Below are 17,433 nucleotides of genomic sequence, written 5' to 3' on the forward strand. Positions count from 1 at the left end.
TGTATTTTAGACCTTCTGATACTGTTCCATACATCATTGAAAAATCTTTTTTAAAAATCTTTTCTTCTCTCTTTTGAACGGGTCATTCTATTGGTCTATCTTTAAGTTCACTGAATCCTCCTTCTGTCATTTCTAATCTGTGAAGCCCATCCAATGAATTATTTATTTCAGATATTGTGTTTTTCAGTTCTAGATTTTCCATCTGATCCGTCTTTTAATAATTTCCATTTCTCTGCTGGTTATCTCCTATCTCATTACGAGCACATTTTCCTCCATCTTTGAGTATAGTTATAGTGACTGCTTTACCATCCTTATCTGCTAATTCCAACAACTGGGTCACCTCAGGGTCAGTCTCTACTCACAGTCTTTTTTACTTGAGTATGGGCCGTACTTCAGTGTTTCTTCATATGACTAGTGACTTCAGGATGTATGATGGTCATGGTATGTTACATGACACAGAAACTCTAGATTGTATCACGGTCCTCTGAAGAGTGTTGACTTTTTTGTTCTAGCAGGTAATAAATATGGCTGAACTCAAGATTTGGGTAGAATTCATAAACAACATTTGGGCTTCCCTTTTGCGGTTCTAAGATTTTTTCCCTCAATTTCCAGTTGCAATGGTAGCCCCAAAATGTATTCTCTAGGTTATTCAAGATAGTAAGACTGCGGTTTTCTATCCAAGTTTTAGCCCTTGCACCTCCTACACCAAAGGGGGCCTGCCCTCAGGCCAGAACAGTTTACTCATCAAACGAGACACCATGCTTCCAAGTGTCAACTCCCCGCCAGTATCTGCCTACTCTCGGTTGCTTCCCAGTGCCTTCAGGTAGTCGTTTCCTCTATTTTGTCCGGAGTTGTTTATACTTATTTATGGAAGGGTCAATCTGATGAGGCTACACTGCAATTACTGGAAGTGAACCCAAACATTCTCTCAATTTTTTTATCATTAAGAACAAGGGTTATGAATTTAATGTTTCTAGTTTTAGATACAGTCTATAAGTTTTGATTTGCAATGTTTTCACTTTCTAAAGAGCTAATGATATTTTTTATACTCTCCTTGGTCAAACAGTTATTTTGAAGAATGCTTTTTAATTCCCAATTAGTTGAGGTCTTTTGTTTATATTTTTAATATAAATTTTTAGTTTAGTGGCCTGTACTATTTCCATTTCTTTGAATTTTACTAAGTGTTTTTGGTTGCTGAGTATTTGATAATTTTGTCTATTTGAGAAGAAGGTATAGTAGAGGACAAAGTATAACATACATCAATTAATTCTACCTTATTAATAACATCTATGTGTTGACACATAGAAACCCTGGTAGCCTAGTGGTTATGTGCTACAGCTGTTAACCAAAAGGTAGGCAGTTCAAATCCACCAGGCACTCCTTGGAAACTCTATGGGGCAGTTCTACTCTGTCCTATAGGGTCGCTATGGTTGGAATCGACTCTATGGCAACAGGTTTATGTGTTGACACAGAAAGTCCAAAAAAGCATACTAGTGGTTTTCATGCTCTTTTTGGTGCTACGTAAGCTTCTGTTCAAATGAAATAAAATGTTTAGTCCTTTACAAATAAAATAGAGAACAGTTCTGGTTGTATTGTGGGTGGTAGGGTGGAACAGTGGGAGGCTAGAGCCTAGCTCACTAGATTCTCCTCTCCCCTTTTCTACATGTGGAATTCCTGAGAAACTTCTAGAGATCTGATGTTTGATACCTGGCTTCAAACTCCTGCAGAAAATTCACATTTCTAACAAGTTCCCAGGCGATGCTAATGCTGCTGGTTAGGGACTAATTCTAAGAACCACTAGTAGAGCAGTGGTTCTTAAAATTTATTAAACATAAGAATCACTTGGGGATCTTGTCAAGCAATAGACTGTGATGCAATATATCTGGGGTAGAAATGCAAATTCTCAGCAGGGGTTTGAACTAGAACAGACCAGCTTGACGCCCTGGTTTGAAATTTAGAACGGAAAAGGGAGATTTTTAATTTTTACTTAAAAAAACAAAAACAAAACCCATTGCTGTCGAGGGGACTCCGACTCATAGCGACCCTATAGGACAGAGGAGAACTGCCCCATAAGCTTTCTGAGGAGTGGCTGTTGGATTCAAACTGCCAGCCTTTTGGTTAGCAGCTAAACTGTTAAGCACTGTGCCACTGGGGCTCCATTTTTTACTTAGGAGGGAATGTACTTCTTTGTTAAATTAAGCAGATAAATTAAATTAATATCTGCTTCTCTGTAACTTCTATCTATGATTCATACTTCTCCAGAGCTAAGCAGATACAGGTAAGTCTTTGTATTCTCTCTTCCACATATTCTTTATATATCTGAAGTCAGTCTTCTACTGGCTAATCATCATTCAACATTTCTCCCAAGATATATTTTTTGGATCCTCACTCCAGGTTCTATTTTGCTGAGCTTTTTGATCTACAAAAGACTCTACATAGATGCTCGCTCAGATCTTTCCTAACTCTTAAGAGTCTGACTACAGAGAGGTCACTTTTTCCCATAATCTAAATATTATACTTTTATTAAAGCATTCTAGGATGGCATGGATTTACTTATGTATATGTTTGTGTACAGGCATGTTTTTAAAGCACTGCTGGCTCATCATGTGACTGCAGTCAAGGACCCCACCCCCAGGTCTTTTACACGTGGCTTGCCATCAAATTAAGTCTCCTTTGTTGTATATGTGAGCATCGAATTTTCACCTTAAATGGAGAACTCACAGATTTACTGCCATAAGATAGCTTCATCTTGGTTGGATTCTAGAATTCTATCTGCCCTTACGATTATACGCCTTGTATTTGTCATTCTTTCAGGTTTATGTCATACATCAATTTGCTAAGTATGCTTTTTATATAAGTCACTGATAATAATGCTGGACAGGTCAGAGCTGAGGACAGATTACTAGACGCCATTCTCAAAGATCACACTGTAATGCATATTCTATACATGTTAGGAAAAATGTATTATTGTTAAATATCACAATGATACATTAGTAACATAGTAAATAAAAGGCTTTCTGCAGTGCAGAAGTTAGGAACACTATCAAGTTAGTTCTCCCAATGAAAAGCTGTAGTCTCTCATCAATATTATGAAAAATTAGAATTATAGGCTGTGGCAGGCAGAATAATGGCCCCCCCAAAGATGTCCATGTTCTAATCTCTGGATCCTGTGAACACAGGACAAAAGAGAACTTGCAGATGTGATTAAGGCTAAGGACCTTGGGATGGGGACAGTATCCTGGACTATTTGGGTGACCTCAACATAATCACACAAATATTAAAAGCAGAGGCTCTTTCCTGGCTGTGGTCAGAGGGAAATGTGGCTATGGAATGAGAGTGGTTCAGAGCAATGTGATGTAAAGGACTCAACCTGCTGTTGCTGGCTTCTAAGATGGAGGAAGCGGGCAGCAAGCTGGGGGAGGCGGCAGCCTCAAGACAATGGCAACAGCCTTCAGTTTGGTGCCAGCAGGGAATCGGGGCCCTTGGTCCTACATTCCTAAGGAACTAAATTCTGCCAGCAACCTGAATGAGTAGAAAATGGGTTCACTCCTAGTCTCCAGAAAGGAAAGCAGCCTGCTGATATCCTAATTTTAGGCTGGTGAGACTCTACCAAACGTCTGACCTACAGAAGTGAAAGATAATACATTTGTGTTTTTTTAGGCTAAGTTTGTGGTAATTCGTTATGGCAGGAACAAAAAACTAATACAAAGGTCCAGAATAATTTTAACATCTTATCCATACCCCACCTTGTCTTTTCACCATCCCAGCCAAGTTTATGGTGATTATTATAGAACACATAGGTCCAGGCACAGAAAATGTCCATGAAAACATTCAGCATTTTGAAATGGATAATGTGCTAAAAGACTTCAGATACTATGCATAAAGGCAGCTCTACCAGTATTCCCAGAAGTCTGTCAAAATTTCATTTGGGGGAAGGAAAGGGATTTTATAAAAGTTATTTTTCTTGGAATTATCCTTCTGAATCAGGTACCTACCTCTTTCTTGTTTTAAAAACAGATGACAAATTCCAGCAGCAATGGGTGACTTCAGATTTTCAACCCTTCCAAGGCTGGGAAAAACATGTCCCTGGATCAACTGGGTTGTTTTGTTGTTTTGTTTGGATCAAATCAAGAACTTACCTTCACTTACCAAATAGCTGGCTTTCACAGAGATACTCACTTATTCAGATCAACTTCGTAAGTTTGCATGTGAGGCTTATCTCCGGCCTTATCTGGATCCCACCGATAGATGGCAAATTTCTTGATTCGGGGAGCTACGGCTGCAGCTGTTTGGGCCCCACGGCAGGCCTGAAATTTTAAAAAGTTCACAAAAAGGAAAGAAAGAAATTATTAAAAATGCAAGATAAATCCTTCCATTTAGCTGGCACTATAAACTACAGCAGTGGGTATAAACCCACACATTACAGACACAAAGTCTATTTCTCCAACAAACAACAGTTAAGCATCTACCACATACCAGGCCTGGTGCTGGGGCCTGGTGCTACAGCACTTAACAGACAAAAGCTTTGCCATCATCGAACTTATTTTGTAGTGAGCAAGAAAAAAACCAACCAAACCCGTAGCTGTCGACTCAATTCTGACTCATAGCGACCCTATAGGTCAGTAGAACTGCCCCACAGAGTTTCCAAGGAGTGCATGGTGGATTCGAACTGCTGACTTTTGGTTAGCAGATGTAGCTCTTAACCACTACACCACCAGGGTTTCCAGTGAGCAAGAGAGGAATTAAATATTTACAATAAAGTGTAAAGAGTGATATTTATGGGAAAGTACGGGGTGCCTGGATGAATATAGCAGAGACTTTAAGTTAGCAAAGGCCTCACAAAGTGTTATTAAGCTGAAGCATGATGAATAGGGATTAAGGGGAAAGGGAAGTGGGTGTTACAGGTGTTAATGGCACAGTCCGGGGAGCACAGTGCAGCTGTGAGGAACTGAGAACCTGGCAAAGGGCAGGTGGTTTGAGTTAAGGACAGAAGAGTGGCAGAGATGAGGAAGTCAAGAACGACTTAGAGTTATGTTTTCATTTTATCCCAACAGCAATGAGAAGCTAAGAAAAATTTTACTGAGGAGTGAAATAATCATTTTTATTTTTTGAGAAATATCTCACTGGTTTGAAGGGAGAACAGAGATCAGTCAGACATGATCTGGGAAAACCAGTTAGAAAGCTACTGCAGTTGTCAAAACAAGAGATGATGGGGTTTCCAGCTAGGGCAGAAAACAAGATAGAGACTACTGTATGTGAACACAAATAAGTCTAGGGACCTAACAGCTGAGTCCTCCTTTCTGTGATGATCCTACTATATCTTCCCAGCATTTACGGTCTCTATCAATGGGCTCATGTGGCAGGTGCCACCTCAGGGGATGCTGTGAGAGGGTCAGGTTAAGCTGCGGGCCTCTGCCTTCCCTCTGTCCTTCAACCAGAGCAGTTTTTCCATAAGAACACTTTTGAAAAAAGGCTGCTTTTTGCTGAAAAAGATAAATCCAAACTCATTTTTAAAGTCACTATTTATTACTGCCAGGAACTGTATTAATGCTTTATATTAGTTACTCCACTGGATCTTCATTTTAAAGATGAGAAAAACGAAGTTCAGGGATCAAGTGATGAGCCCACAATAACACAGCTGGTGACTGGAGGAGTCAAGATCAGAACCCATGTCTGTCGGGCTCCAGGCCTCATGTTCCTAAACGCTGCGCTATTCTGTTTATCTGTGAGTACGCTCAGGTCTCCTCTTGGTACTGTCTTCTCTTTAATTAGGTCCAAACTCCTGGAGTGCATGGAACAGGTTGTGTATTACAACTCCCAGCATACCCTGTTCAGACCTCAATTCATGGTTAGGAAAAATCGAGGACATGAGCAAAAACTGAACATCAGACTAATGTAAACATGTAGTTTACTTTAAATGTACCTTAGAAGGCTGAACAGTACAACTCATATCAAGACATTAACAAACAAAACCAAAGCACCCTCTGTATGTGGCATTTACTTATAATGGTAAGTCAGCAGCTAAGCAGCCCCATTCCATAGTCCTTGAAGCCCTTTCCCACTTAAACAGAAGAAACAAGATAGAGACTATGGGGACGGCAGAGGATTGCTGTCTGTCAGTCCAAAGAGCAATTATAGGCTGAACTCTCTATTTGCATACAGAAAAATTCAGACTGTATTCCAGGCCAGCTAACTCCCTTATAAACTGTTAAAGAAAGTAAAAACTCTGAAGGTTAATTGGCTAATTACAAGGAATGCCCCAGTAAAAAGTACCCACAATTAGGTGAAGCTGAAAATATAAATATTAGTAAGTCCCTGGGTAGTGCAAATGGTTAATGAGTTTGGCTGCTAATCAAAGGGCTGGAAGTTCCAATCCACCCAGGAGCACCCTGGAAGCAAGGCCTCGTGGTCTACTTCTGAAAAATCAGCCCCTGAAAATGCAATGGGGCACAGCCCTCCTCTAACAGACATCGGGTCACCACGAATCAGAATCCACGCCCCAGCAAATTTTTTTCCTTTTTTTTTTTTTATCAATACACTGAAGAAAATGAAAGTGAAGGTGAAGACGAAAGCTGTGTTTGCCCTGTCACAAGCTGGCTAAGATAATTAACAGTAGGGAAGTCATTTCTACAAACATATTTTTTACGGTTGCTAGTTCCTGTCCAGTCAGCTCTGACTCATGAAGAGGGACCCCATTTTACACAACGGGAAACAGGTGGCGAGTGCCCCCTTGTGGTATTCAAGAGGAAGCAAAGGAAGTAACTGAAGAGAGGAACCCCCTTAGCAATCACTGATCTGTGTTCATTTCTATAGTTCTGTCATTTCGAGAATGTTATATAAATAGAATCATCTAATATGTGTAACTTTTCGGTATTGGCTCTTTTCATTCAGCACAATTTCCTGGAGATTCACCCAAGTTGCCGTGTGTATCGGTAGTTTGTTTCTTTTCATTGCTGAGTGGTATCTATGGTAAGGCTGTGTCACCGTTTGTTAAAGCATTCACCCACTGAAGGACATTTGGGTTGTTCCCAGTTCCAGCCTATTAGGAATAAAGTGGCTATACACGTTCATGCACAGAATTTTGCGTTAATATAAACCTTCATTTCTCTGGGGTAAATGCCCAAGAGTGCAAATACTGCATTGTGTAGCAGGACATGTAGCTTTGAAGGCAGCTGCCAAACTCTTTTCCAAAGTGGGTGGCTGCTGTGCCTGAGGTAGGTGACAGGGGGAAAATGTCTTTTTAAAATTGTGACTCCAAGTTTTTTAAATCTTTTTTTACCAAAACATGAATATAACTGGGAGTTTACACAGAATCCATGCTTTGGCGTTCTCAGCCCAAACGCTATGGTTCTCATCCTGATTTAGTGGTACTGTGTTCAGCACGCACCTGGATCTATCAAGCTCAGTTTCACTCCCAAAAGGCCTGTCAAAGCTGCCTATGGTACCTGCAGCAGGTCCTCACTTCAACACCTCTTTCCAATCTTAAGTATCTGTATCATGTCTAGTCAACAAAGACACCTGACCATGCCTATCATTCCCAAAAAGGTTAGGAATGTTCGGAAATTATGCAGAAAAAGCCTTAGATGAATGGTGTGTGACAAAGGCCATGCAGGGGTGCATCACAACTGAATGTGACAAGGCAATAAACCCCAACATGAGTTTCAGGATACCCCAAAGTGTCACCCTCCCCCCGCCAAACAACTAATTTAATTCACTCTGAGGTAAAAAATATATTTTATACATTTGGTGGACCGAGGGAAAGCTAACAAGAATGAAGGGAGAACATACTGAAATCAAAATGCCCAGAGGCCATGGTTTAAAAGCGATGAAGCTTTGCTCATCTTGAGGGCTGCACAGAGTAGAGAAATCTAAAAATTGGTTATGGAGGAGGTGTGGCAGAAGTACAAGCAGTAATGACAGTAATAATAACTGCTTTCGTCACTGAGCCCTTACTATGTGCCAAACTAAAAAACCAAACCCATTGCTGTCAAGTCGATTCTGATGCATAGCTACCCTATATGCTTCACATTTCCACCAGGAGAGCTGATTATTCTCAGTTAAAAGATGAGGACAAGATCATAAAACAGAAGAGTCAGGATTCAAACGCAGGTCATGTGACTCCAGAGCCCAACTTTTTAGACACTACAGCAGTGGTGAAAATGCAAGCGCAAAATAAATGGCACAAAGAGAATTCCTTTCCCCAAGCTGATCCAAGGAACAACGGAAGTTGTTACTCGACTCACAGGATCAGCAAGATCTTGGGCAATAGCTGGCCTAGACATACTTTCATACATTCATTTATTTGTTTAATAAATAATTGTGGAGTGCCTACTATGTTCCAGGGACTGTTCCAGGCTCCGGGGATCGAGTACAAATAAGACAAATATTCCAACCTAGAGGAGCTTACACAGTAACTGGGGGAGAGACACAAATAACATCTATAGCATGTCAGGGGGTGATAAATGCAATAGAGGGGAAAAAAAAGGAAGGGGGACGGGGTCCCGAGTGGGGATGCTAGAGTTCTAAATGGGAATACATCACTGAAAAGGTGACAGCTGAGCAAAGCCCTGATGCAGGTGAGAAAGCAAGCCAAGCATACACCTAGGGGAGGAGCCAATCAGGCATATGGGACACTGAGCACAAAGACCTTCAGGTGTGATGTGTTTGAAGAACAAGAAGGTGGCCAGTGTAGTGAGAATGGAATGAGCCCCAGGGACAGGAATAGGTGATAAGATCAGAAAGATAATAAAAGAGCCAAAATCATGTGCGGCCTTGTAAGGATTATGCCTTTCATTCTGAGTAAGATGGAAAACTCCTGAAAGGTCTGGAGCAGAGGAGTGACTTAAATTTTGAAAGGATCATTTTGGTTACTGTTTTGAGAATCAACTGTACAGATACAAAAATGAAAACAAGGACACCAGGTCTTAAGAAGAAATTGTAGTCATCAGCTAAGAGATGATGGTGGCTTGAACCAGGCTGGTGGTTATGGAGGTGGTGAGAAGTGGTTAGTTTCCAGATACATTTTAAGAAAGAAATGGCAGGATTTGCTCATAGACTGGCTATGAGAATGAGGGAAAGAATCAAAGATGACTCCAAAATTTTTCACCCAAACAATATGAAGAATGGAAGTGCCATCAACCGAGATGGGAAGAGAAAGCCAATGTGTGTGCAGGGGGTAGAGGGGTGGGGGAAGAGAAGAAGTGCCAAAATGTTGGTTTGGGGCAAGCAAAGCTTAATATGTATATCAGACATCCACGTGGAGATTTTGAGAACATAATTGGGTAACCATCTTAATCTGGAGATCTGGGGCAAGGCCTGGGCTGAAGACATAAATTTGAGAGTTATCAGCATACAGGTTGTCACGGATTGAATTGTGTCCCCCAAAGATATCTGTTGACTTGGCTGGGTCATGATTCCCAGTGTTGTATGACTGTCCACCATTTTATCATCTGATGTGATCTATGTGTTGTAAATCCTATCACCATGATGTAATAAGATGAATTAGTGGTAGTTACAGTGATGAGATCTACAAGGTTAGATAGTGTCTTAAGTCAATCTCTTCTGAGATATAAAAGAGGGAAGTGAGCAGAGAGACATGGGGACCTCATACCACCAAGAAAGCAGTGCCAGGAGCACAGTGTGTGCTTTGGACCTGAGGTTCCTGCGCTGAGATGCTCCAAGACCAAGGGAAGGGTGATGACAAAGACCTTCCTCCAGAGCTGACAGAGAGCCTTCCCCCGGAGCCGGCACCCTGAATTTGGACTTGGACCCTACTACACTATGAGAGAATAAATTTCTCTGTTAAAGCCATCCACTTGTGGTATTTCTTTTATAGCAGCACTAGGTGACTAAGACACAGTTAGAGGTAACTAAAGCCCCAGAAGAGTGAACGTACACAGAAAAAGAGACCTAAGGACTGAGCCCTAGTGTTTATAGCTTAGGGAGATGAGGAGAAATTAGGAAAAGGAGAGAGCAGGAACAGCCAATGTGGGAGGTGGAAAACCTGGAGACTGGGATGTCCTGGATGCCAGGCGAAGAAAGTGTTTCTAGGAGGGAGTGAACAGGACCGACAGACGCTTCAGAGAGAAAAGTAAGAACTGACTAAGAAGTGACCACTGAATTTAACAAAGTAGAGGTGACAGTGAAGTGACGAGGATGAAAAACCTGACTGGAATATGTTAGAAAATGAGAGGAGACAAAATTTGGACAGTGAGCTTAGACATCTCTTTTGAGAAGTTTTCCTATAAACATGAACAGAGAAATGGGATGGTGCCTGGATTAAAAAAAAAATATATATATCATTTAATTCAATCAACTTAAAAAAAAATTCAATATGCAGGCTAAACTGATAATTCAAGTCCCCTATTTACACAGAATTATATTTTAAATTTAAATGGCTTTGAACATTAAGTTCTTTTTTTTTTTTTTCCCTTAAACTCCCTATTCCCTATGTTGTACACAGGGTTGCTATGAATTGGAACTGACTCAACGGCACCTAACAACATTCCCTCCTTACAGCCAGAATGCTCCTTAGAAGCAAGGATGGCAAGACTTCATCTTATATACTTTGGACAAGTTATCAGGAGGGACCAGTCCCTGGAGAAGGACATCATGCTTGGTAAAGTAGAGCGTTAGTGAAACAGAGGAAAAGCCTCAATGAGATAGACTGACACAGTGGCCGTGACAATGAGCTAAGGCGTAACGATTATAAGGAAGGCGCAGGACCAGGCAGTGTTTCGTTCTGTTGTTGCCATGAGTCAGAGCCAACCCTACAGCACCTAACAGCAACAACCACCACTACCCACCATCCCTGGTAACCGCTAATCTTTTGACTCAATGGATTTGCCTATTTTAGATGTTTCATGCAAGTGAGAGCATACAGTCATTTGTCCTTTTGTTTCTGACTTATTTCAGTGAGCATAATGTTTTTATTATGGTCCTGATAGGAATGACAGAATTTGTTCATAAATTGGATATGGGAGTGAGCAGAAGAGTCAAGGATGACTTCAAGACTTTTGACCAAAGCAATATGAAGGACAGAACTGCCATCAACTGAGATGGGAGGAGAAAGCTGATGTGTGTGCAGGGGTTAGAGGGGTGGGGGAAGAGAAGTGTCAGGACTTTGGTTTGGGGCAATAGTTGACGTTCAGCCATTTCAGGAGGCAGCATATGATCAAGAACCAATGGTACTGTAGGCACTGAAGGCACTGGCAAAAAACAAGGCTCCAGGAACTGATGGAATACCAACTGATACCAATTTCAACAAAAAGATGCAGTGCTGGAAGTGTTCACTCATCCTGTCAAGAAATTTGGAAGACAGCTACCTGGCCAACTGACTGGAAGAGATCCATATATGTGCCTACTGCAAAGAAAGGTGATCCAATGGAATGTGAAAATTATTGAACAATATCACTAATATCAGGTGCAAGTAAAATTCTGTTGAAGATAAATCAAAAACAGTTGCAGCAGCACATTGACAGGAACTGCAAGAAATTCAAGCCGGATTCAGAAGATGATGTGGAATGAGGGACATCACTGCTGATGTCAGATGGATCTTGGCTGGAAGCACAGAATACCAGAAAGATGTTTATCTGTGTTTTATCGACTATGCAGAGGCATTTAACTGTGTGGATCATAAGGAATTAAGGATAACATTGCAAAGAGTGGGAATTTCAGAACACTTAATTGTGCTCATGCAGAACTTGTACAGAGACCAAGAGCCAGTTGTTCAAACAGAACGAGGGCATACTGCGTGTTTTAAAATCAGGTAAGGTGTACGTCAGGGTTGTATCTTTTCACCATACATATTCAACCTCTATGCTGGGCAAATAATCTGAGAAGCTGGACTATATGAAGAATGCAATACGCAGATGACACAACCTTGCTTGCTGAAAGTGAAGAGGACTTGAAGCATTTATTGACGAAGATCAAATACAGCCTTCAGTACGGATTACACCTTAACATAAAGAAAACAAAAATCCTCACAACTGGACCAATAAACATGATAAATGGAGAAAATACTGAAGTTGTCACAGATTTCATTTTACTTGAATCCACGATCAATATCCATGGGCACAACAGTCAAGAAATCAAAAGACGCATTGCCTTGGGCAAATCTGCTGCAAAGGACTTCTTTAACACGTTAAAAAGCAAAAATATCACCCTGAGGACTATGGCGCATCTGACCCAAGCCACGGTATTGTCAATTGCCTCATGCATGTGAGAGCTGGACAACAAATAAGGAAGACTGAAGAAGAATGACGCATTTGAATTATGGTGTTGGTGAGGAATACTGAATACACTATGGACTGCCAGAAGAACAGAAACCCTGGTGGCTTAGTGGTTAAGTGCTATGGCTGCTAACCAAAAGGTCGATCAAATCTGCCAGGCACTCCTTGTAAACTCTATGCAGCAGTCCTACTCTGTCCTATAGGGTTGCTATGAGTTGGAATCGACTCGATGGCACTGGGTTTGGTTTTGGTTTTGCCAGAAGAATGAACGGATCTGTCTTTGAAGAAGTACAGCCAGAATGCTTCTTAGAAGTGAGGATGGTGAGACTTCATCTCACATACTTTGGATACGTTATCAGGAAGGACCAGTCCCTAGAGAAGGACATCATGCTTGGTAAAGCAGAAGGTCAGTGAAAAAGAGGAAGACCCTTAATGAGATGGTCTGACACAGTGGCAGCAACAGTGGGCTCAAACATAGCAACGACTGTGAGGGTGGAGCAGGACCAGGCAGTGTTTTGTTCTGTTGTACGTAGGGTCACTATGAGTCAGGATCAACTCGATGGCCCCTGACAACGTTTTCAAGGTTCATCCATGGGGTGGTGTGTATCATAACTTCATTTCTCTTTATGGCTGAAAAACACTCCATTGTATGTATATACCACATTTTGTTATTCCCTTCAACGGCTGATGGCCACTTGAGTCGTTTCCGCACTTTGGCTATTGTGAATAGCGTTGGAATGAACATAACTGTACACGTGTCTGAATTGTTGCTTTCAACTATTTTGGGTATACATACCCAGGAGTGAAACTGCTGAGTCATGTGGTAATTCTATATTTAACTTTTTAAGAACCGCCAAATCCTTTTCCACAGCAGCTACACTAGTTTACATTCCCACCAGCAATGTTAAGAGTGTTCCAGTTGCTCCACATCCTCGCCCAACATTTGCTATATGCTTTTTTTTTTAATTAATTTTTATTAAGCTTCAAGTGAACATTTACCATTCCAATCAGTCTGTCACATGTAGGTTTACATACATCTTACACCCTTCTCCCACTTGCTCTCCCCCTATTGAGTCAGCCCTTACAGTCTCTCGTTTCGTGCCAATTTTGCCATCTTCCCTCTCTCTCTATCTTCCCATCCCCCCTCCAGTCAAGAGCTGCCAACTGCTATATGCTTTTTGTTTTATTTTTTAATAATGGCCATCTGAGTGGGTGTGAAGTGGTATCTCACAGATATGTTTTTTTAAGATAGGAGAAATTACAGCACGCTTGTGTGCAGGGGATAATGATCTGATAGAGAAGAAAAAACCACTAATGCAGGGGGGAGAGGAGAATTATTGGAGAGGCATCCTTGAATAGTGAGAAAGGCTGGGTGCTAGTGCATATGTGAAGGGAGGAGAGCATTGCTAGTGCTCTCAAGTAACAGGAAGGAAAAGAGGGCATATGAGTAGAGGCAGGCAGGTAGGAAAAAAGTTGAGTTTTTTTCCCTTGTTGCTTGCCCAGCAATTTTACACTACAAATCCACAATAAATGAGGGTCGTTCAAAAGCATGCCTATCTCAACCTACAAGACTAATGAGTATTCAGGGCAGGGAGTATATTTCTAGGAAATCTTAGGTAAGATTAACTTCACGGTTTGTAATTTGAGGAAAGAAGCAAGATAATCAACAACTGGACTGAGCTGGACTGAGAAGGATAAGAGGGGTGGATTCTGGATCGTGTTGAGGGCCGGTTGTTGTTCCTCTAGGAAAACTTTAAGGAGCAGGCTTGGAGCTGGACAGAACGGATAGAGATTTGGAGGCGGGGGAGGAAGGTGGGAAGGAGTGGAAAAAGGCAAGGTGGTCTGTACCAAGATAAGCCTGACTAACACAGAAAGGGCAGGCTTGTTTCTGAAGTGTGTGTGTGGCATTGTATAATATTCGGAACTCAAGCTCTGGAGCATGGAAGACCTGCATTCAAATCCAGACTCTACCACTTACTAGCTGTGTGTCCTTTGGAAAATTACTTAACCTCTCTGATTCTATATTCTCCTTTGTAAATGGGCGGGGGATATTAATATCTACCTCAAAAGATTATTGGAGGGTCAAGCTCTTAGCATAGCTTAGAAAATAATTTCTACTTTTCAATACTGGCAAAATCACTAGTTCTTGTATTATTTGGACTGGCAGATTGGTATCCCAAGCCCTGTCAGTGCTAGGAGTATAATTAGAAACACAACTGTAAGTAGGTGGTCCTTGCCTTGAAGGAGTTCATGGTTTAGATTAATAAATAAGGCAACATGAACAGCAGTTAATATATTACAGTTAAATACTTAAACACAGAATTGTGGTTCAGTGGTTCGTACTATATGCATAAAATGAATCCAGAAGGTGAATCCTGCTGTGTCTAGAGTCTTAGGACACAGGTTATACATCAAGTTCACTATTGATTCTTTTGAGGTGGCTTTTGTGGGTCTGAATGCATACTCCTATTTGAGAGACTTTATTTCTGTTGCTCTCAGGAGGCCCTGAAATGGCCCTGCCAGGAATTACAACACTGACCTATGAAACTAGCTTTCTCCACACTTCATTCTTGGAAGAGAGGCCTGAGCTTTAGAACTCACTCTCATTGGTGGGGCTCTCACAACGCAACTGTTTGTTTAGCACCTATAAAAGGAATTGGCAAACAAAGTCACTATCAATCATCAATTTAATGGTCTGAGGACATGAGCTTGAGGCTCTGGTAGGCAGTCCTCTCCCCCTTACAGAAATACTGATGCAGAAGGAGTGAATGACTTATCCAAATTCCCATACAGTATGTTGGAAAGAGCCAGGATTAGAAAGCAGGCCACATGTAATGTTACGCAGCCATAGCAAGCACTTAAGATGAGAGATGTTCTCATGTAAGTGCAAGACACAAATCTGTTTTGGAAGAAGTAGCGCCAAAACGTTCCTTGGAATTGAGGATGGCGAGACTTTGTCTCACATCTTTTGGACATGTGGACCAATCCCTGGAGAAGGGCATCATGCTTGGTAGAGGATCAGCGAAAAAGAGGAAGTCCCTCAAGAGACGGAATGACACAGTGGCTGCAATAATGGGCTCAAACACAGCAATCATTGCGAGGATGGTACAAGATCAGGCAATTTTATACATAAGGTCGCTATGAGTTGGAGCCAACTTGATGGCACCTAAGAACAACAAGTGCAAGAAGGGGAAAGGAACTAATATTTCTTGTATACCTAACACGTGCCAGGATCTGTGCTAGTTTTTCATGTGTTGTGTTTAAAAAAACTAAGTTTAGGTCCTGGATCTGCCAGTTCTTGGGTGTGATACTTTGAGTATGTAAAAAATTTTTCTTTCTAGAGCCTCAGTTTTCCAGTCTTTAAAGAGGAGGTAAGAATACCTGCTTGCCCACCTCACAGGGGTTGCTGAAGAGCTCAGAAGAAATTCAAAAGGGATATGTAAATCCTTAGTCCCTTATTAGGGAACTCTGGTGGTGCAGTGGTTAAGCACTTGGCAAGGTCAGCGGTTCAAACCCACCAACTGTTCTGTGGGCGAAAGATGTGGCAGTTTGCTCCTTTAAAGATTTACAGCCTTGGAAACCCTATAGGGCAGCTCTACTCTGTCCTATAGGGTCGCTGTGAGTCGGAATTGACTCAGCAGCAATGGGTTTGGTTTTCTGGGTTTTAGTCCCTTATTGAGGAGCTCTGTTGGTTCAGTGGTTAAAAGCTAGGCTGCTAAACCGAAAGGTGAGCGGTTTGAACCCATGAACTGCTCTGCGGGAGAAAGATGTGGCAGTCTGTTTCTACAGAGATTTACGGCTTTTCTAGGAAACCCTATGTAACAGTTCTATCCTGTCCCATAGGGTTGCTATGAGTCGGAACTGACCTGACAGCAAAGGGTTTATTTTTTTCGAAGTCCCTTATTACATAATGGTAATTTCCCTTCTTCTTCTAAGTGGGAAGGATGCAGATAGGAAGTGTGTAGTTCCCTGACAATACAAGGGATTTGAGAAAACCTGTCACTGCACGCTGAATTATGGATAAGAACAGCGCCAAGTTCTGTACCTATGTGACTCCTTGACAACTGTATGAGATCGTTATTATTATACCGTTTTAATAGACAGGGACACTGAAAGGATACCAGTGTGACTTTGGATGACACTGGTTTAAGGAGCCCAGTCTTTCCTGCAGCCCCACACTGGGGAGGGGTCCGAATCCTTCAGTGAGTGAGTGGATTTCCCCCATCTCTCCCTTCCCATACCCTTCCCTGGCAATTTACCTGTCCTTTCCCTACTAATCCCACTCCAGTTGTTCTTTACGGGGTCTTCAATCTTGCACTCTGGAGGAGTGAGTGAACTCGCTTCCCAGTTCCTGTCCCTTACACTCCTGCAGGTCTTCCTTTTCCACAGTGGCAGAAAAAAGCCTTGGAACTCGTTTGCCATATGACCTTGAGCAATTCAAGTCCTTTCTTTGAACTTCAAAAAAAAAAAAATCTCTAAAATATCGCCTACGCCTGACCCACCGTTGCAAGACTCAGGAGAATACAGGACAAGGATGCTCCAAGTCAAAACCAAATCACTGCAGGTGTGAGGGGGTCTCCCCCTTCCTGAGGCCTTGTCCTGTGCCCCCCAGCTTCTATTTCTCCCGCCGCCCCCTCAGCTCCAAGCAGTCTCCGTGACCTTCAAATCTCCCCTCTTCCCGAGGTCTCGCGGCTCACCTGCAGGCAGGCTCCGCCAAGGGTAGTGGCCGGGAACCAGCGCCTCAAGGAGACTCCAACCACGGCTGCCATCTTGACTCCTGACGTCGAGCCCCACCCCTTCGCTGTCCGCCCGCGTCCCACCAAACACCGCGGCGCCGAGCCAGCGTCCACCAGGACCCGCTAGCCGTGTAGGAGCCACCGAGTGCGAGGTGACTTCCGGTTTCCGCGGCGGGAGGCGGGAAGGCGGAGAGAGCCAAGAAGAGCATGCGCATTTGGACGCCTGGCTTTCCGCGTTACTGAGGTGACCTTAAGAGACGAACAAAGAGGGAAGGCGGCCAGAAGTGGGTGGGACTAAGACCAAGAGAAGGCGGAGCCATTACTTGAAGTCGCCGTCCAGGTTTTAACCACCCTCTTTCTGAAATGAGTCCTGGGGGCACAGTGGTTAAGCGTTCGGTTGCTCACCAAAAGGTCGCAGTTCGTACCCACTAGCTGGTCCTCGGAGACCCTATGGGGCAGTTCTGCTC

General features: G+C 42.4%; 1 protein-coding gene across 1 annotated transcript in view; it reads right to left on the reverse strand.

Moving 5' to 3' along the window:
- The window catches only part of SDHB (succinate dehydrogenase complex iron sulfur subunit B), a 36,976-nt gene extending 19,842 nt beyond the window's left edge, over positions 1-17,134 (reverse strand). The window contains exons 1-2 of the mRNA XM_049878063.1: positions 16,928-17,134; positions 4,180-4,307 (exon numbers count right to left, since the gene is read on the reverse strand). Coding sequence (XP_049734020.1) covers positions 4,180-4,307; positions 16,928-16,999 — 200 coding nt within the window. The 5' untranslated portion in view covers positions 17,000-17,134. The remainder of the gene's footprint in view (positions 1-4,179; positions 4,308-16,927) is intronic.
- Positions 17,135-17,433: the final 299 nt, after the last annotated feature.

The sequence above is a fragment of the Elephas maximus genome, chromosome 3 (genome assembly GCF_024166365.1).
Source record: "Elephas maximus indicus isolate mEleMax1 chromosome 3, mEleMax1 primary haplotype, whole genome shotgun sequence".
Taxonomy (NCBI): domain Eukaryota; kingdom Metazoa; phylum Chordata; class Mammalia; order Proboscidea; family Elephantidae; genus Elephas; species Elephas maximus.